Below are 22,054 nucleotides of genomic sequence, written 5' to 3'. Positions count from 1 at the left end.
CTGGATTCCAGGTGAGTCTCTCGAAAAAAACAAATTAGTTTGCAAATGAGTATATATTCGCTAATTTCGTGCAATTTGGTTCGAAGTAGAACACAAGGTTGACCGAAACTCGGGAACTGCGCCTACCTGATGAGCCCCAAAAAGGGCGAAACCGGTCGTGGGCTGTCGACGGATTTTCAGCAACCTTATGAGTAGCTCATTACAAAGGTGTAGATGATCTTAAAAACCGGTCATCATTGGGGTCGCAACACCACTGACTCACTCACAACCAGGATAGTTACTAGGTCGTCATTCGATGGGGAGCCGGACACACCAGTAACATCGCTCAAGCGTTCACACGTCCACCTGTTCGGATGTAGAACGGCTCCAATGTGAGACATTGGAGTAATGGTAACACGCTCGCCTTCCAAGTCAGATGTGTGGAGTTCAAACCCCGGCACGGTCATTGGATATGCACTTCTGATGCGCTCTAATAAGAGCGAAACTCGAGTCCAGTGGTTTCCCACCCTTTGGTGTGGACTCACCAGAATTATCTCACGAGGACAGGGGGACGACTGCTCAAACGAAAGCTATCCTAATACAGGTGATGTGTGCTGCATGCCGACAGATGTATTTTGTAGTAGTTGTTGTAGTAGTAGTTGATCATCACGCAATTCTAAATAAGCTAATGCAGCCTATTAGTCGTCATTCTTGCAGACAGTCCGATAATACTGAAGAATTTTGTTCGTGAGATTACTATTATTGAAGTTATCCACCTGCAATCAACATGCAGTTTGAATCGTTCGGTGCTCAACTAACATGCCACTAGAAGAAAGCACAAGGACTGGGATACTGCCAGGTTGCCTAGGTCCAAACAGGGGAAGTCGAAAGACAGAGGTCAGGTTCGAACCACGGACCTTCCGGTTAGTAAACATGCACTCCAACCACTGAGCTACAGTACTTATCCACCCTTTCGGAATAAAAATCACTTTCTGTTTGGACACGCACTTTTCATGAAATGTCTATTGGGTTTCATCATCAATTGCCAGGAAAACAAAATTGAGAAGAGTTCGGCGCGAAAATGATTGGACTTGGCACATAACAACCTCCTAATAGTTCTACTGGGGTGACACATACCGCATATCGGATGGAACTTTTCCTTCACTGTGAGATATCTCAGTGGTTTCAGTGAAAATCTACAAACCGAAAAGTCCGTGGTTCGAACCCGACACATGCGTCACGGTTTCCCCTGTCTAGTCTTGGGCAGTCTCCTAGCCCTGACGCTTTGTTCGGGTGGCATCGAAAGGTTTCTACAGCTGGACGCTTTCTATATCTCGTCCATGTTGATGCTGGCGATAGTCGACGGAGAGCAAAGCTTGGAGACTGTTCAAAGCTTTACAGCATTACAGTAATTAGATTAAAAGGGTTAATTACTTGTTTCGGGCGAGCGAACAGAAGCACGTTAATGTGATTTTTCATTTCATGATTCATTTGTCTTCATTGCAGCCATGGCGCAGCTCCGAAAATACCATCAAGGAACGGAACTGAGGGTACACAGTTGCCGCAGCTCGTAAATAAATAAACAACATAGTCCTCACATGAGCTCGCTGCATCACATGTTTCGGTAAATTCAGCAGGGAAAAAGTTGTTAGGGGTGTTTCTAACCAGTATTTCGCAACAAAAGAAATAGCCTAACAATTTCACATCAGTCACGTTGTGTTGCATTTCTTGTTTTTGCTGCGTCACTCACTGAAGCAATAGCAGATCAGTTTACCCCCCCCCCTCGCGGTTGTTTCGAACACTCAGCGTGTCCAAATGTTCCCTTTATACGAACGGTAGTTCTCCCGCAGCCGGTTGAGCTTCTGACATGTACCAGTGTCAAGCGACACAATCACCGTTTAAAAACAGCAGGATTATCAGGAGGTCGAACATCACCCTTGACTTCTGAAACCTCGGTTGGGTTAGTATCCGACTAGTCATCCCGTAAACTTAATTCGCATTCTGTTAGAGGGTACGAGACAATACTCGTTGACTAGGGTGACAGGAGGCAATGACAGTCATACAGGCTCATGTCTGTTAGTGCAACGTACTACAGCAAAGGCGAAATATCCGACTACTAGTTCATATAAGTTGATAAAACAGAAATTTTACTTGCTTGGTGTAAATGAAGTGTCCAAGAGGTTTCAAGAGTCTGTGGAGCTACATGACTGGGGAGTCCTAACTGGCGGACCAATCGATCGAAACAACCAAGGTGTGTTACTGGATCGTCGTTCGGGTTGTCGGGTTTACCACTCACGTCACTCAAGCGCGAACATGTTCAACTGTTCAGACTTGAAAATTCAGAAGCGTCCAGCGTGCTCTGGCGGATAACACGCTTGCCTTGCATGTCAGATGTGCGGAGTTCAAACTCCGGCACGGTCATTGGATATGCACTTCTGATGCGCTCTAATAAGAGCGAAACTCGAGTCCAGTGGTTTCCCACCCTTTGGTGTGGACTCACCAGAATTATCTCACGAGGACAGGGGGACGACTGCTCAAACGAAAGCTTGTCCAGACAAAGTACGCGCGAGAGTCTGTGTGTCTTCTCTTCACTCAATCAATCAATGTCCTAAAGTCTTTGTGACCTGCTGAAGAGATACCGAATTTGCAGCATACTCTGGTCGCGTCTGTGGTGATACCAGATTGGGACGTGCTGACAAATGGACATAACCCAGACAAGTAAAGGGCCGTTGTTCGAGGTGCCGGGCAATCTGATTACTGTTCAGGCACAAACAACTCTGCATATTCAGATGTGATAACTTAGATGCGTCTCTCGCTCGTTGATGCGGTAAATGAATGTCGCTGCCCAGACATGGATACGGATTGCAGGTAAGTTTTAGTGAGAGGGAAACTCCCCTTCCGTACAGAACAGACACAGTGGTCCGGTGAAAACGGAGGAGTGACGAAGTAAGCAAGATTAATACTAGTACAAATTCCACAAGTTCCTAAACTAACTGAAACTTATCACTTTTTTAGGCTGTCTTGAATGCAGTTCGTATTTCCGAAACATTTTGTTTTCACTTTGTGGCAGCGCTATATATAGGGTTAAAAGTACACTTCAGCATGAATCGCGGCATGTATGTGTTCGAATGCCTTTTCAGTAGCTGTTTCATCGTGGCCATTGAACGTTACACCTACTTTGTCTTCCTCTTTAGCTGCTCTACTTATGCATCAAACTGCTTCTAGTCCGAACGGAACATTCGACAAGAGGACAAGCCACCTATCTCCACCCAATTCCTATATGACCGAAGGAGACTATGGGAGTCTTCCTTGCCACCCATTTTCAGTCAACAGCGGTTCTTCGGCAACTAACATGACGTTGTTAAGCAACCAAATTATCACTGAGGCATACCTGGCTGCTGCGAGAGCAGCTTCAGCCGCTGTAGCTGCATCCGTTGTTAGCGGTAGTACAGATGTTTACACACCGAGTACGCAGCTTACCGGAGACATGGATTCCTCCACTTTTGAAATGGCTGAACGAGATAAGATAATAGCACGACAAGATGGTCCACAAACGGAAGAAGCACAACAACATCACGATGCAAACGGATTTGCAACTGGGGATTTGCTCCACGACAAGTCGACGCCTCAGAAAAGAAGTCTGCTTGCGAACTGTTCAGGTGAATTTAGCTTATTAGGTGTAGCGGACATGTTTATGTTGCTGAAAACAGGTGTTTTACACGCCAATACTGGAAAATCCAACTCAGTCGTTGTGCGTGTTTAAAATGAAGAGAAATACATCCTTTACACCTCTAGAAAGTGTAACATCCTGAGTCCCTCAGGCTATAAAACTCGAACCATAAGACGATTACAGCTTCGCTTACTTTAAGATCATTTCTTCACAAATAAATTACATACGAGATCAGAAAACTAGTTAGCATCATTTTACAACTATTTTATCCCAGAATGCGTGATATGTTCACGGAGAGACATGATGGGGTGACGTTAGGTTAGGTCTATTAGACACATTTGATCGTTTTCTGTCTTGATATTCGCCACTTCCGAACCAGATGTACGTCTGGTACGACAGCATTAATCATATGTCACTTACGAAGGGCAACAGGTTATGACAGTAACTTTTTGTATTCAAAAGAGGTAAGAGAGAAGACAGTATTAACTTAACAGACCCATTTAACACACGCACACACGCAATGATATTCAATTTTTGTGGCGAGAGCTTTTGTACACAATTCGCACATGCTATAGCAAAGAAAAACGTATTTCAGAGGCAGAGCCCTACGAATAGGAGAATTACGGACAGTCTGATGTTAAGCGACTTCGTGTGGTGTGCATCAGTTGGATGGCAACCCAGAGTTGCTAGATCTTGTTTTCCATCTTTGCTTTGTCTTTTTGTTCAGAAATAAATACGCATCAATTGCTTTCTGTAACCTTAGCATCACAAGAGAATGTAACCGGAGGACTGAAGACCGGTCCAGGACAAGAACGACGTCGATCCGAGGCGATAAGTACAAATGTAAGGCAAGGTTCTCGACTATCTGTCCAAACGAGGTCATCGAATTCACACTCTCACTCACAGTGGGGCAGTGTCGTCTCCGGTGCCTCCTACTCCAGCTTGAATCCATCCAGTCAGACAAATCTGGAAGCGGCGGTCAGGGCCGCGGCTGCAGCTGCGGTGGCTTCGGTAGTGCAAAACGTAAACATCGGTTTGCTGATGCAACATGCTTCCTCTGCCACCAACTTGAATATGCCGTATGGCCTACCACGGCCCTCATCAAGGGCAGCTTCTGTAGTTGGGCAACCTATCGGGCATCTGCTAGGCAAACCTGGCACGGAAAGCGGCGATGGCGAAAGTCTGCATTCGGCCGTATTCGGATCCCGCTACTTACCAAATAATTGCAGTTCCACTGGTGAGGTACGCCAATTAGTGTTTTCATGAAATTATCTGTTTCTACTCATTACTGTCCGGTAGTATAATACGCTTCAGCTACTGGATTGTTTGCTTCACTTAATTCTTCTAGTGTTGAACAGGCTTGCTTTTTTGTTTTCACTCACATACTAACCATTGTTGCTTCTATTTTCTTAAAAGATAGTAACTAGTGATCCAAAAGTGACATTCACGGAGTAGGTGGTTAGTTTTGGAGGAGCAATATATCCTGGCTTTCAAATCCCGTTTGACCTAGCTGACAATAACTGGAACAAAACGCGTGGTGAGTTACTTCTGGACGGCCGATCTAGATGAGGACCCCGAGACTGGACGAATCAGTCGTGAGGGAAAATGTCAGTTGCGACCCAGTCACTCAGTGGCAAGTATACCTCCAAGCTGTTGCCTTTTCCGATCTCTCTAATGAAAATTCCTCTGACATTTCTGCATTGACACATCAGTTATATCAGTCACGGCCTCCAAAGCGCGGCTGCCTATCTCTAACTCCCCGAATGATTGGTGAACGGAATTGTGGCAGTTATAACCACTGTACAACAAGTGCGCAGTTTTTACAGTGAAGGCGATGTCAGTTGCGACCCAGTCACTCAGTGGCAAGTATACCTCCAAGCTGTTGCCTTTTCCGATCTCTCTAATGAAAATTCCTCTGACATTTCTGCATTGACACATCAGTTATATCAGTCACGGCCTCCAAAGCGCGGCTGCCTATCTCTAACTCCCCGAATGATTGGTGAACGGAATTGTGGCAGTTATAACCACTGTACAACAAGTGCGCAGTTTTTACAGCTGAAGGCGATGATGGTGATGAATCGTAAAAGCTGAAATTCCATTCTCTGAAATGTCCCTTGAGTAGAGTGCCCGATTAGTTTCTCTATGGCCGTCCAACATATTCTTGGCTAACCGCTACCCACCAGTTGGTCAAACAGTATCTCACCGTCTCGAATTCCTAAGCATTTCTATGGAAGTGATAGTACCCTCAAGAAACAAAAGTGTTCATTTCATTAGACGGTTACTTTCCTTCCAATGGCTTCTGTGATCAAAACCCATTACAATGGAACCGAGGTCTTAATCTCCATGCCTCTCTAATTGCACATCCTCCTATCCTGGCGCATTTAATCTGATGAGTCCGCGCAAGACAGGTAGCACTGAACCCGAGTTTTGCTCGTCTAAGGACTCAGCACTGTATATCCTTGGCCCTGTCGGGACTTGAACTAGGAACATCTGACACACGAGGCAAGCGTGTTCCCACTGCTCCACTAGTGCACGTTGAATGCAAACGAATTATCACATTCGGAGTTCAAACTCCAGCACCACGAAGGATAGGCAGTTCCGATGAGCACTAATAAGAGCGAAATCCGCGTACAGTGCTTCCTTTCCTTTGGTATGAACTCACTTGAATAATTGCGCCAGGACAGGAGGAGGATTTTAGTGTATAAGTTCGTATGGGATCAAAATCGTATCGCACTTCTTGGGGACCAGCTTCACCTGACGTTGAACTTCTTACGGGTTTCGTCAAACCCACCAAGGCGATATCTACTTCTGGTAATTCCAGTTCATTTGAAAACAGATGAGCTAGCAGTCCCAAAAACTCAGCGGCTAAAATGTCTGCTGCAAAGTGATACAGCCATCGATACTGCCATACCGAATTCAAACCGGTCTGAAAGAAAAAATTTTTCGTTGCCCGAATGAAGACCCTTTGACAGGCACGCACAATTGTGTGCGGACTGAACTAGTTCCTATAAAATTTTCCCGTATAAGTTGTCCCCATTCTCCTCTTCTTCCTCTTCACTGGCCGTTATCCAGGTCGCAGATCCGACTATTTGCTTCTTGTTCTGCGTCGAACAAGGGTCTGTTTATGCATATGTTAACAAATTACTTGACCAAAAAATCTTTGTGGCGTTTCTGATGGAGCAGGCCTTTTATACAGTACCCAACAGCATTTAGATGAACTCATTTTGCTTAGCAAGTGGACAATATCTGGTTAAATTCTGTTTTGTTTGTCTGACATGACTAGCTGACTCCAACCGCAAGCTTACATCAATTTGAGATCCCTTTACTGACGATGCCTTGCTCGCAACAACTTCCTGTGTCGCATCGACCTCATCCTTTGCAACGTTCTCCACTTCATGCAAAAGAGGTAGGCTCAGCATGTCGACCTGGGAGTGGTGGTAAAACATTTGGCAATTTTCTACGCCCAAATTCAGGTGGGATATCGAGACAAGACAGTCACACGCATCTTCAGTTACCACCACGAGAACCTGTTGCGCACAGAAATCCAGCACTCAAGGCTTCCATTGCCAGCGCACTCAACGGCAGACCGCGAACACCAATGCTTCAACAAATCACGCCCTTTTATCCCCATCCAGCGCAACCGACGGGAAATATGCTTTACGGAGTTGGATACGTTAGTTCACAGGAGTCTCAACCGCAAATGCAGCCACATCAGCAGCAGTATATGCAGCGACCTCCAGGAATGGGTTACCAGCAATTTACTCAGTCGATGCACTCCTATCCTATGATCACACAATATCAAGTTCAGCCTGTCTATTATCCTCCACATCCTTCGCAAAACCCAATACAAGCACCAAGACATCCAATGAGGCAACGCATGCAGCTGCATCCGCTTCAGCAACAGGAGCACCGACAAAATCTAACACTCAATGTGCCAATGACGGTTGGACCAAATTTGAATCAGACACACAGTGAGACAGAAGATAAAAACAAGAGTCGAAAAGTTGAGTATACAGTAGCTCCCCAGCTACACTCACCCAGTGAATCAAACTTATCTGCAATGTGCAAGAACGCCGTCATCCCTGAAACACGCGAAAGTGGGGAAGGCCAGTTATGCATGGACGAATCAAGCCCTGTTCAACCGGTCACAGTTTCTCATGAAGCAGAGACCTCGAAAGCACCAGAACATATCTCGCGTGAAAACAGCGTGGATAAGTCCGAGATAGCCAGTACTTTAGAGGTAATCAATAGCAGTCGATGCATACCTTTCCGTACATGTTTTCATTTTTAGGTGAGGTTCAGTTGTCTAAAATACAGCTGATAGTATTGCTAGACAATCCGGTCCTTGCAGTTGCTAGGAGAAGCAAACCAGAAGGCCTCTACTTACACATTCTTTCGTAGATATCTAAATGTAAGTGCTCAGTAGGTATTAATACTCTCCAGCATCATCTGTGGGGCTCTGGAAATTTCGGTTACGTGGTTACAGTCCGCTGCAAAGTGAGTGATTAGTAACACAATACATTAGTCATGTTATTAGTCCAAAGCCGCTGACATATTGGATTCCACACTGCTCTATTATGGAAAATACGGCCCACTACCGGCTTCGATCCTATTGGGTTAGGAGTAAGCTGCATGACGAGAAAGCGTACAGCGTTAAGGTCTGAAACCATCGACTGGAGCAGATACTGAAGCTTTCTCTTACCAAGAGCCTAATGTGATAGCAAACCTTTCCTGAAGTGAGAAGAGATTAGGTTTCCATCAGAGCGGCTACTTTCACCTCCATAGCCCCTAAAAGAAGGAACCAGCTCTCAACCTATCTTTATATGCACGCCAGCGTTCGACACCGTCTGTTGGTGAGCACTTTGATCCATTTTTAACGTTTTTAGTAGTGGCTCTTTTCCGAGGTTTGGTAAATTAATTCAGAAATTCCCGATGAAAATGCCTGTCATACAAATGTATCTCAGCAAAAGTTCGTTGTCGCTCTGGTAGCTATCTGTTTTCCGTTGACACGATTTTTGGGCAGCGTTTTAATAACTCACACTTATCATAAGAACGCAGACTAAGATCACAGATTGTTGTGTACATGCTCGGATCCATATCAATACAACCACAACGATGAGCGAAAACAAGTCTCTGAAAACTGCAGCAGCAGCAGATGATGATATCACAATCTGGAGCCACAAACTGACAGCAGGATAAGGAAATTTATCATTTGGTCGAGCGTCGATAAAAGCATTTTCTTCCTGGTCAACTTTTCCCACAGGCACTGTCTGACTGTGTTCGGCGATAGCGAGTTTGCAAAACTGAAGGGGGGGGGGGAATAAGACAACATTATACATAACTCATGCAAAGGTCTTCTCCAATAAAATTAAAAAAATAGCACTAAGGGTGTACAACATCACCCACCACACTTTGGTCTAAGGGTGCTGGATGAACATACGACTCGGGCACTCGTATCGCCTGATTCCTTCCAGATCTATTCCGGAAAATACCACCTCGACAATCAGGTGCGCAGGAATCAACAACTCATCAGAATGTGGTTGGAAAGTCCCGGGTTTTTTTTCATTACGAATTGGACCACTCTCAAATGATTTGTCACTCCCTATCCAACAGCGTGTGAACCTAATACACTCTTTTACAAAGCTTTCAAGTTGAGCTGAGTGTATACTCCAGACAAAACTGAATTCTTGCTAAAACTTGCTTTTGATGCACTCTTGTGCTCCCAAACTGCAACGGACAAGTATTATTTTTGGAATGAACGATAACATGGTGCGTGATTTCAACTATATCGGTATAGGATTACTACAGTCTGTGGCTGGGTGGTCGATCGAAGAATACGATTTTCTAACGTCCAATTTGCTGTATGCTTCAGACTACAGGGCATATAAATTCAAACCAAACGTCCATGTATCGTCAAGATTGGCACAAGATTCGGTTTTGTCAAAAACGAGACACTGATCATGTCATTGGTGAGCAATCTACCCTTGCTAGACGCGACTTTCACCATGGTTACCAACCGTATGTAAATAAATCAACAAGATACAGGGTTCCGACGAAACATGTAGGTACGTAGGTGTTCTTAAAGTGCAAGACGGCTTCATTGTAGGTTAAACAAGAGTGGCTGAGTAAACAGTCATAGAAGTTTTTTTATTCTTACAACGCGTCACTACTGTAAGTGCTGATTAGGACATAGAAAGATGGCCACAACTGATACATCCATATGTACAAAGCAGTTACTTCTCAGCACTAAAGTCAGCACGTAACCAGTCTTCAAGTTTGGAGAACTTCAATCTGTTTAAAGAGTTCTGGCTGTTTTGTCACCATCACAGAATGACTGTGCCCAAAATGTTTTTCTGTTCATCTTACAGAAGCTGATGAGTCAATTATGACTGAATCGAGTACAATGTCAGCAAACAAGTATCCTTACAAGCTACCCTGTCCGGGACAAGGTAGAAGACATCCCCCCTCCCGAAAGATCCATTCTCTTTCTAGCAGCCCTGGTGTTTCCTTTCTAATTCGATTGAAAATATGGTCTGTCAGCCGCTTCGGAGATGTGGTTCTGAGGGGAAGAAAGGGATAAGCGTGGAACAGCTAATCGTTGATTGATGACAGACATACTAACTGAACCATTGTGTATAGGATTTTCTTCATAGTACACCATAACGTTTACCAGATAATATCCAGCAGTTTTTCTGGCCTCAGCAAGCCCCTAATCTAAGATGATCTATTTCAGGGCCTCTATGAATAGGGTGTTCGCCTTTTTGGAAAAAAAACGCCATACGCGACCCACGCGGTTGTTTTACGCATTCATCAGGCACCCAGATTCATGAATTTGACAGAATGCCTTCAAAGGTTGCATGAGAGACTTGGTGGTTTACGTGTGAACATGGCAAAAAAAATCGTTAACATGGCCGAAGTTACTGAAGACTAATAACTTAGTGTTTAGTTTAACCAGATAAAAAACGGGCCTGTTTCACTAGTGCAGCCATGTCAATCGAGACAAAATTGAGAGACAGGGGCACTGCAAACTTTAGTGTTGGAGCAACAGCCTGGAGTAAGAAATATAATGTCCCCTCAAACGACTCTCTTCAAACTGACTACTATTCTGGTAGGATCACGTGATGAGAAATAAATCAATAAATTTTTGTTTTGACAGGAGATTAGTCTCACTTATCACCATATCAATCAATCAATCAATCAATCAATTTATCAGCTATACATAGGCACATTGGTTCCAGCTGGTACAGCTTCGATCACCAGAAAGTGGGAGAGTATGAGACGTACTGCCAAGCCTTGTAGTCAGTAGTATGTTAACTTAGTTCGAGAACTGAGTAGCTATTCATCGAGGTGCTATCCTTGATGCATGAGTGCCACTGACTGCTATTTCTGCAAGTGTCATTAACCATTGGTGAGTTGAGTCCTGGGGTTCCCAACCAGGGAGGTGGCAGTTATCGACCCTACGCAATTTTACTGGTTAGTATTTTTATAGTTCTTCGCCGAGTCATGCACTGTTTACCTGTCGGTCGCTTCCACTCAGTAAGGAACTAGGAGGAAAGCGCTCTGAGAAGCAGACGGCCTTCCGGCATGCGGATGAGGTCAGTATATTGACAAGGTCGTATAAGGGAGAGGTCAGTTTGATCGCACTTGTGCACTTTAACCTCGTCTGTCTGCCTCTCAAAGGTTGACCTTCTGTTGCTCATGGTGAAGAACAGCAACTCAGAGGTGTGACATGAATACCACCTGAGTCAAAGCTACCTTAATTCTGGGTTAGAGTGAGACTGGTCCGGCAAGAGAAGATGAGAGCAAGTAGATAACAGAAGCATTGGCCTTGCCAGACAGGTGGTCGCTGCACCGAGTATAGGCAAAACAATGTATTATTGTTCACTTACCTCTAGAAAGTTTTGTTGTGTTCTAAAATGGTGATGGCGAAAATCCATGTGGATGATAAAATGGTTCATAGACAGACAGCCACCAGTTCGATAAATGGTAATAAATCGACTCCAGTGATTTGGTGACGTTTGTTTTTCGTCTTTTTCGCAGAAGTCTGACGAAAGTACCAAGAATTCGGAGAAAAGTGAATCAACGATGACTCCAACGCGAAGGACGCACACTCCAAAACATGTTATATCATCTAGCAGTGAGTTCCTCAACCACAGTACGATGCCGAAACCGGGAGAGGGCAACCCTACTAACTCTTCACTTCGACAGTCCCCGATGGGAGCATCGTTTCATGTGCTTGGGAACGGTTTCGGAACAGCTGATGGCGACCCTGTACAGAACGGAAGCCATCTATCGATGTTGGCAAGCCCATCTATTTCTCGGGCATCCCATTTACCACACGGACAGTATAAACAACAACCCAGACTTGGAGTCTATTCAGCAACACGGCTGAATAAACCGAGCGAGCGAGTCACCCTGTCGACCACTGAACATACTCCTTTAATGATCGATTCTAAACTTCGAACGGATACAGCCTTGAACAGTGCACAAACCACTCACAATGACAATCAAACTTCTGTTACTAACGCACTTGAAGCTGCAAGTCTCTAGACAGACTGAAATCGTTTACCAGTGTCTATAAGCCCCCTTGGTCCCCCTGGAAACAAGCGCTAATTGACAGGTCACTTGTGTACTGCTATTTACACTGTGACACGTTTACTCTACCTCGACTGCGCTCTGTCCCATTCTTCTAGATTTAAAGGTGAGCGAAAGCATAATGTATACAAACTCAGACTTTTGTATGAAAAACATAATCTGTTACACTAAGAAGCACATCGAATTGCTACTCTGTGTCCCTTGTTTACCCCGATGAAAAACTACACATTCAGCCCACTTTTTGTATCATAATTCTCACTCACTCTTCTATACCCGAAACAATGTAAAACCAGCTTCCATTATGTAGGTATTTCGTTCGATTTTTCCAAACTCTTTTTCCCAATGCACACGTATCGTAACAGTGCTAAAATCTTCTGACCGATTGACCATAGTCAGCCACAATAATCAACGAACTTCAGCGAAATGTGATGGATGTAGTCACTGTGCTTTTGACCAATCTAACCCTGCGAAACATCCTGCTTTTTGAAATAAATTCTGGTATATCTTGAGCCTCTACAAAGTTTTCGCCAGTCATTATGGGTGTTGTTGGGCGGTTAATTAACATTCCCATTCGGAATGGCCTGGTGAAACAAATAATGAGTACTATCTCAAAATACAATGAACCCTTCCTACAAGGAACACTTGGAGGACAAACAGGAACTAAAGTTTCCCCAGGTGCTAAGTGTTCCGTCAGTAAGGAAATCAAAAAGTGATGGTTACATACCCACTACTAGCTAAAGTGTTCATTTCTAGTCAGTCTTGGAGTCATGACTCAATGACGTGTTTTTAGAATCTTTGTTATACCTCAACCGGTCTATGCTACTGTGTACTCATAGGGGCGTACAGATCACACTTACCTAACTGGCTCAAAGATTGTTGTGGGGGCCAATGCAGCTCCAACAGCTTGGATGTTACAACATTCAGCGCGTGGCATAAGGAATTCAAGCATGGCAACTAATGAAGTCAAGTATTTGACAGCTATAAAGAAGTACAAATATGCATTCTTTAAGACCTATCAGAGGCAACGTACAGTTGAAAAGTTTCTTTCACCAAATGCGTGTTATCACAACAAATGAGATCAATCCTGGGAGGTTTATATCGGCGAAAGGAACAAGGCCTTGGTTGCGGAATTATTTATTAGGAAATGCCAACTTAACAGTTACAGACTACTAGACAAAGAATCAAAACTCTCATATGCATCTTGTTCACTTTTCAACAGAGGCAGAGCGGAGTTACGAGAAAACATACTACTCGCATGCCCTCCCATCAGTAGTATCACCGTTACATAGGTAAGTGCATAGCTTAACCAAACGTTCAGTTCGCCATTCTTGACCTTCCTGGTCCAAGCCACTGACCCAGTCTGTGTGGCTGCTGTAATTAAATAAATGATTCTCTAACTGATACTTTTAGAGACATCCGCATGAATCTCCGGTGCCTTCGGTCACAAATGCCAAACCGCTCGTGACCGAACGGTTGATTGTTCAAACTACTAGCCCAGAGGTCGCGGGTTCAAAAATCCCTTGAGCATTGTGCACACTGTTCTGAGTAAGAATGAAACGGTTGTACAGTGCTCCTCGGGTCTTGAGCCTGGGGTGGTCCCACCACAGGAAGAAATTCATATTTAGATTAAACAATTTCAGATGACAAGTAGATTTTCTATTAGGATTTTGGCTTTCTCTTGCCAGCGCTTGAGAACACGGGGTAGTTGACTGCAGCTGGTGTTCGGTAACGAAGCAGCTGTGACGTGGCTGACGGGAGACAACGTAGGTCAACTCAAGATAGTGTGTAGTGCATTCGATGGTGGGTTTTCACAGGTGGATACCCAAACACCATTGTATGTAGACTAGATTAGTTCATGTACAAGGTCAAGAAAAGGAGGAGGTAATCGGTGATTTACGGTTATCAATGCTTGCCTCTTGGGACACTTCCTACATCCCTCGTTCTGACCAGCTGATCCCCCCAGTCATGTAATTACTTCAGTCCTTTCCCGAAAGGGATCCCAGAAGCATCTCTAAACGTGCAATATTCTTATTTGGCGCGCCGGTTTTTCATTCAGTCTGCGGTACAACGTGGCTAAATTCGTTAGGTGCAACCTACAAAGGCGTATTCATGCAAACTCTAGTCAGTCTCTGAGGTGTGTAGTTTAACCATAGACATTAGGCGCGATTCATACAAACTGATCTTACCAAGCCGAATATGAAACACCCAATCAGCGGGCAAGGTGAGACAAAGCTTGATTTTTTTCCATCTCTCTGAAACAGCTACGTTTTAGCTGAGAAAGTATAATTTTTGATGCTCCAGTTAAACTGAATTGCCTATTGTGTTTAACTAGTCCAATAAATGACCGTAATAGCTCCCAAACTTGACGGTATGTTGTGACAAATCCGGAATAAAACATTCGCCTGAGACACACGTGGATATCAAACCGAGCAATCAAACTCATAGCGGTGTTAGAGAATAGAATATTGTTTCCAAGTGTTTATCATGTCTTCTATATTCCCATACCAATTCTAACGTAACAGAAGCTTCCAATTTCATCTGTGAGTGTCGGTTCTCTCCAGGCGATACTACGCCATGTGGAAAATCACTCTAGATTGCTACTGTAGCAATGGTTGTCCTGAGAGACTTGCTGGAAATAACCTTTTGTGAAGCATGGTCGTTTTGGGAGGGACCTAATCGTTGAAACATTGAGGACATGTCCTTTGAGGCCCGGCATTTCCCGGTGACTGTCTTTTAAGACGGATACAAGTGCAGTTTGATCGGTCGAAGTACCATCACAGGATTGTTTAACAGCAGAGGTTACCTGACCAAAGAAACCATTGCTCTAGTTGACCCATTCGTGTGGCCACTGAAACACCCAACACCGCGGAAGCTCCATTGTCAACGTTTTATTAGATTGCTTATATCTTTTCATCTTTAGTCATTGAAATAGTTTCCTAATTAAATATAAGAATAATGTAACCCGAACGTAGTTTGAGACGGATTTGTGCAATTGATTTGGAAATCTGCTGTAAAAAACCGAGGGCGTTATATGACAGTGTAGCAGGGAATCGTGTCTTAAACCTTTGAAGCACATTCGCGACGTTTGGCCTTTCTATATACACTTGTTCTCAGAATTCTGATCAAATACAATCATTATAGCTACTGAATAGCTTAGTAAATTGCCTTAGTCAGCTGGAGAAGACCGTCACCATCAGAACGATGCTACCAGCTCCCAAAGACATGTCAGGTTTAAACATGCAGTTTGCCTAGTCAGCCAAATCAGAATTACTAATCAGAACAATACAGCGGACTACCAAAGCGCCTTGTGTAAGAAAAGGGCGGTATGCAACGGCAACGAGAATTTGGCTATCAGTGTTGTCAGGCCTGTTTACTTATAACTTGTGAAAGTAGTATCATAGTAGCCTACGAAATATTCTAACATATTTTACACAGAAACAAGTAATTTCAAAAAATATTGCCCTGGCAGTTCGTTCGTTTTTGGTCCTAGTTCTTAGAACCAAACAGAAAGTATCATTAAACTCAGCAGCCTTATGAGTGGTGTAGTACATATATACATGTATCTCGAATATCGCACCCATTAAAACATGAGGTGGCCTGGTGCAGCACATTCAGTTGTTCAAAAGCAGCATAAAAAAGAGATTCATCTGGGTTCCAGGTGAGTCCCCCGTTAAATCTAAATTATTTGGCAAATGAGTGTATTTCGCTAGTTTCGTTCAATTTGGGTTCAAATAGAACATAAGGTTGACGGAAATCGGAGACTGTGCCCATCTGATGAGCCCCAGGAAGGGCGAAACCGGTCGTGGGCTGTCGACGAATTTTCAGTAACCTTATGAGTAGTGTATTACGTCCACCATTAACTTCGTTGTGAATGATATGGTGCATGTGTGCATGTTATAGTTTAGTTTTCCGGTTTTCGCGGTAGAAATTAACCGATAAAGGTTGACACACACTCATCAGAGAATCCAATAAGATGGCTGAAAACTTCGTGGGACTAAGCGTTGTCAGGAAACGGGCCTACCTTATCCAATTAGCTTCAATACAAAACTTACTGGCAGTTATCAGATGCACTCTATAGTGTTCTTGCCACATTTGGGATTTTTTACCCACAGGACAGGTCACATACTGATAGAAAGTAACTCGTTTCGTTGAATGTGGTTTAGCTTACAGCTATTTTCTGGCCTCAGCCTGGTGCATAAATATAACGTGACTCTCCCTTTCACGTACAACCGTTTAGAAAAAAGTGTGGCTAACTCTTGGTGGTTATCGAACGAAGCCCAGTGTGTCTGACTTGAGTCTGATTCAACCAAGAATCATTGTGAACCTATATTTAATCACATGCACAGTAGCCCTTGATTATGCGAAACTACGCTCAGTAATTTAATGCAAACTTACTTCGAAACCAAGCTGAATCTCCGGTTTCGGTTTAACTAGAATTCTCATTTATCTAGAAAATCAATAGCCAACAAGACATGGTGTGTCCAAGTCGTAAACTGAGTACCAAGTGCGTGACTGCAGACGATCGATAAATCCTGTGAATTGTGTAAGAATGGACTACCAATGAATCATCTTGAAAAACGGACCAGAACACATATCAATGTTTTGTTTGCACTATCTAGTACCGTTAAGTTATCTAACAATACAGGATATCTTCTGTGTTGCTTGATCGAGACTGTTTCCTGTTTATTATTCGCATATTCCCCATCGGTCGTCGTACCAGGCGCTTCATTTTCCGTAAACAAACGTCTAAATCCCTTGGAAGTTTGGGAGCGAACAAATCTGTGATACAGTATCTTGGCAAAGCATCTACAAGAATATTCACACCCATTATTGAAAATGTTTTCACGTTCAGAAAATCTTATGGTTCTAATCGATTCCTCGATAAGAAAAGAGCATAATGGAAAAGAAGGATAAAATGTAAAAGACATTACCTACACTTGGCTGTAATTTAATCCATCCAACTGGTAACACTTCAAAGACCCTCTTTCTTTGTATATCGACTTACTGACCAGGAACGGCTACATGACCCGCCCTGAAAGGAATTCCAAACTTGCAGTGTCCTACTTCTCTAAACCAGCTTCGCTGGCTGACCTCTGGCTTTGAGCACAACCAACGGTGTTACTCCACCACACAACGCCGGAACACCAGCAGCATAACTGCTAAATTCACCTGACTTGGTTTCAGCTAGCTGGATTGTTCACGGGATCATTTATCTCACAGAACAAAAGACAAGCAAAAACGAATGAGGACGTGCAGGAAAACGCAGGCATCAATCAATTCCTGGAACCTTTAATCCCTTTTTACATTTCTCCAAGCAATTATAGGGGTACTGATTTATTTACGAACAAATCATTTACTTGTTTCTGTCCGTTTCTTCCCATGATAGTTCACTGCAGAGAATTAGGGTCTCACTGTCCCTACTCATCTCTCATTGATTAGTTTGTTACCTTCAACAAGGCAAGCATAAAAACTCAAGTACGTTTTCATTCACACATGTTTACAGTAAAACACTTCCAGGAAATGCCTACACATTGGGCCTATGTGTTTAGTCTGAATCACCACAAGGTGCACTGTCTCACGAAGGTAATCGTGCATACAGACAGGTGCAGAAAAGCAAGTAATACTTGGTTGAATTGGCCTCACCTGCTTGGGCTAGTCGAGTGCAGAGTGTAAGGCCCTCGGTGAATTATATAGTCCACCTATGATGAGCGAATTCGGCGCAGCCATGCTTTTGGTGGCATGGGGCAGCAGATAGGCAGACCTGCTATCACAAAGGAAACTCAGGAATAATGTGGACAAAAAGGGAACGCTTTGGAAGACTGTCAATATCGAAACAGGTTGGGTGAAGTGGATAGTGACACCCGTGGATTTTGAGACAGACGTAGACATGAGGCCGATAGGCATTGTATCAACTGTTCGTGGGGTTATTGTGGAGTTGAGTAGCCGGAACGCAGCTGTTTCGTCTGTTGACAAAAGTATGCTCCAACAAGCTGTAGAACTGCACGCATGAATCGTTCTACCCAAAATCTTAATCATCAGGTAAATTCAAAAATTTGGACTTTATAATGCTATTTCGTGAGTCGACGCTCAACACTTGCCGAGGCCGACGATGAAGAATGAACTACCTCACCTTCAGGAGATGTTTCACGCCTGAATATAAGTCAAGTGCTCCGGGGGATGCTGGATAAGAACTTATTATCCAACGCAGGCTCAGTACCACCAAAAGTAGTTACTGTGTATCGGGAAGGGAACGGTATTCACCCTAAAACTTACGCTTTCCAGGACATGGACGAAAGGTCTCTCACCTCAAACAAGGCCTGACCGAAATAGTGCAAAGATTAGTGAGAAGGATAAAATAACACCCAACAATGAGAACAAACTTAGCAGTGCAAGTTAAGCACACACACCACAGGAGGCTACCTGACGATGTATTCAAAATTACATTCATAGCCAGTGGAATACGATGGGGGTCTAACATTTCATTTCTTGGAAAAGAAAGACAGACTCCATTTGTGGACATAGTCTTTGAATCACGAAAGCAGCTTACCTATTACACATAGTCTTGACGTACTACTTTGAATTCGTCATAGACTCCGGAGGTCCACAGAACAAACGAGGAAGAGCTTCCGTGGAGAACATACGAACCGCGACGAACGACAATTTACTCAGCGCGGAACAGACTTCACTTGAAGAACCTTCTAAAACATGGTTACTTCTCATTTCGCGATCCAAACTGGCTATCGAGAAAATCCTTTCCTGTTCATAATTACCCAGATACAAGTGGCTGTTAAATGACAGTAATAATCTGCTTGTTGATACATCAGTGAACCACTCCGTTTTATAGGTCTGAGTGTACTTGGTACTCGATCAAATTGGCGAATTCAAGCAAAGGCAAAAAAAGCGGGTGGAACACTCATGCTTTGCCAGTCAAGTGTACATACGTGTGAATTAGTTTTGATTTGCTACGATTTCCAGAATAAAATGTTTTGTTGGTGAGCAGTCCCGTTTACGTAAGTTCGAACCCCGGATGGATAAGATCCCAGATTATAACTTCAATGACCGAGTTTTGAAGTCCCAAGAACGCTTCCAGATTGACCGCTGACCCTTGTCTAACCATTCTCACATCTACCGTTTCCAAAACGACTAAGTAGGTTTACACATACCTCTAGGAGGAGCGCAAATAAGAAAAATACGTGGTACCTTCAAAGTTTGGCCTCTTGACTCCATTTAGGGAGAAACAATCGGCTGTTACCTGTCCACATTCCTGGCGAGACAAGATTTTCAGACAAAATGTTTTTTGTGTTGTGTAATTATGGCACACATTCCTGGCACTTTCGATTGAGTACCACACTTGGAAGGAATACAGGCAGGTGAGATCTAAATCCTTATGCGTATAGTAGCGATCTGAGAGGCCCAATTTGGCAATCGGTTTATTCGTTGAGAAACGCGTCAAACCATTGATTGGTTGAAATTCCCGGTAGGCGCTCAGATTTCTGGCAAAAATTGTGCTGTATTGAAAATTTAGGTGGAACAGAAAGATTTCTTAAAAAAGCAAACTGGAGCAGAAATTTTCTTCACGAGATATGGTCCAAATTAACAGAATCAGTAAGTCTTACCTTACAAGCTTCGAAAAAGCGGTCAAAAACAATAAGTGCGGAAGTAAATTTGGCTTTGTCGTGGTTGTTCGATGCAAATATGTAAATCCGGTGCTTGCAAAAATATCCGACAGATATTTGCACATAGATTGGTACATGTTGGCGTACTCTGAGTTGGTCTGAAAAACGCTGAATTAGCAACTGAACGTGCCGCTCTCCAAACTGTGTGGGTTAAGCCCCTCACCCCGCATGACCAGCGCAGTTGAATTCACACCGCCATCAGCTTCGGCTGGCTTGTTCATGATGCTTTCTGAGAAGATCCAACACCGATGGAACCGTAAGACCAAATCGAAGTTGACCTATCAAATTCAGCGCAAGTAAAGGACAGTAGCCCTCTTGTGTAGCACAACCGTCCAGACTAGTCACGGCATCAGTGAATCTACCAAGTACAAAATTTGTTCAAACTGAAATCCTGGATGGGGGCTACCCTAGCTGAATAGATGCACGGTGGAGTGGTTCCTATATCTGAATACCCCGGGAATAACTCCTTATGTAATGCAGCTGAGTGGATGTGCACTCCACTCGTAAGCGGTACGTGAGAAGCTGAAATGAGCAACCGACGAAGCACCGAAAGGGGACAGGTGGTCCCTGTGAAACTATACATGGGAAATGTTGACGATAAATCGACCTGTAAAGGCGCTTTCCACTAGGAATAATCTCCTTAATACAGGTTTGACAATCACAACCAATATGGTTGGTTGAAAATCACCAAAATAGCCATCATATCATACTAGCCTGTTAGTGACGGTAATAGCCCGAAGTACTGGCATAAACTTCACACGACTAGTCGGTAAAAAACAGTTTTTGACTCACCGTGTTATGCCAAACCTGATGGCGTGGCAGCTGAGCGCCGAAAAGATGCTAACGCTGATAGTATTATTTTTATTCTTTTGCAATTCAAGCTCCAACGATAATGTCGATATTGTTTCCCTCTTGGATGGTGGTTCCTTTTTGTTGCGGGATTTCGCAGTAGATGTGGTTGAGAGAACAACGCTTTTATGGACAGTTAGTTAGTCAGGGAAAACTCTCTTTCGAAGGGTCACTGTCGAGGCTACGTCTACACTGCCGTTTAGGACACTTCTGCTTTTCGTGGACCACCCCAGCCTACCTCACCGGAACGCTACACACTGTGGATAATAGTATTTTATTGATAGTTCCATCCAGTTATTTTGAAAAAAGTAAATCCTTCTGTTGGTGACGAGCTTATGAACAAGCCCACTATGTGCCGAGATTGATTATCGCGCACTTTGTCCCCGTACTGCCTAAGTTCAGTTCTCCGTTTTGGAGTAGATCTTCGCAGGACACAAAAATGATATAGAAGGATACAGCCTTTAGCCACAGGGATAATCGATTGTGACGCCTAGACTCCTTGATCCCCTGAGTGAGGCTTGGCAACCGATCGACACAAGCAGAACGATTACTGGATCGTTGTTCAAAACGCTGAACCAATCAGTCACATTACCCAACTGTGAGTTAGCTTACCAGTTCAGAGGTGATAATTCAATAAATGTTCAATGAGCTTTGATGGGATAGTGGTAAAGCGTTTGCCTCGCATGTCGGATACCTGCGGGTTGAATCGCGGTCCGTATAAGCTCTGCTGACTGGCTACAATCGAGTATCATCTATAATAAAGCTTTTTAAAGACAGTGATGTAAGCAATAGATTGTACGGACCACACGACCACTTGAAACCGAAATTAATACTGCATCGATGTACATACAATGGTCTAATGGCCTATGAGCAATTTCACAGACGGCTTTATGAACCTGGCTGAAAAGTACCGTTACATTTAGGGACGTTGATGTTTCTTTGTAATTGTTTCATTCGTTACTAGTATGTTTAAAAATCCTTGATTATTGCCGACTAACTTTCTGTTGAATACAGTTTCGGGAATTTGGTGTGTTAGTAGTAGTACCTACAGACTTGCTGCATTTCAGTGTGCACCAGTAGAATTGGTTTGTAAACAGAGTTTGGCACTGGTGCCGGCTGCTGAATTCCTATGCAGTTCATATGGCTCTCCGCTAGTGATTTTAGTCTTCATATCAGTCTGTACTTTGTAGATCACGTGGTTAACAAATAAACGATAGCTTTATTTTCTCTCTTGCTACGTTTTTATCCCTAAAACATGTGTACGGCTAATCAGCACTTGTCCGAA

The 22,054-nt window shown here is 43.6% G+C and overlaps 1 protein-coding gene across 1 annotated transcript in view; it reads left to right on the top strand.

The window, feature by feature from the left end:
* The window catches only part of T265_02008 (hypothetical protein), a gene marked incomplete at both ends in the record, with an annotated part of 120,484 nt that extends 107,746 nt beyond the window's left edge, over positions 1 to 12,738 (top strand). The window contains 4 exons of the mRNA XM_009166156.1: positions 3,174 to 3,638; positions 4,413 to 4,891; positions 6,933 to 7,889; positions 11,690 to 12,738. Of these exons, the coding sequence (XP_009164420.1) occupies positions 3,174 to 3,638; positions 4,413 to 4,891; positions 6,933 to 7,889; positions 11,690 to 12,199 (2,411 nt within the window). The remainder of the gene's footprint in view (positions 1 to 3,173; positions 3,639 to 4,412; positions 4,892 to 6,932; positions 7,890 to 11,689) is intronic.
* Positions 12,739 to 22,054: the final 9,316 nt, after the last annotated feature.

This window comes from Opisthorchis viverrini, assembly GCF_000715545.1.
Source record: "Opisthorchis viverrini unplaced genomic scaffold opera_v5_23, whole genome shotgun sequence".
In the NCBI taxonomy this organism is placed as follows: domain Eukaryota; kingdom Metazoa; phylum Platyhelminthes; class Trematoda; order Opisthorchiida; family Opisthorchiidae; genus Opisthorchis; species Opisthorchis viverrini.
The sequence above is the reverse complement of the archived record's forward strand: the minus strand, read 5'-3'. Positions and strand labels throughout refer to the sequence as shown.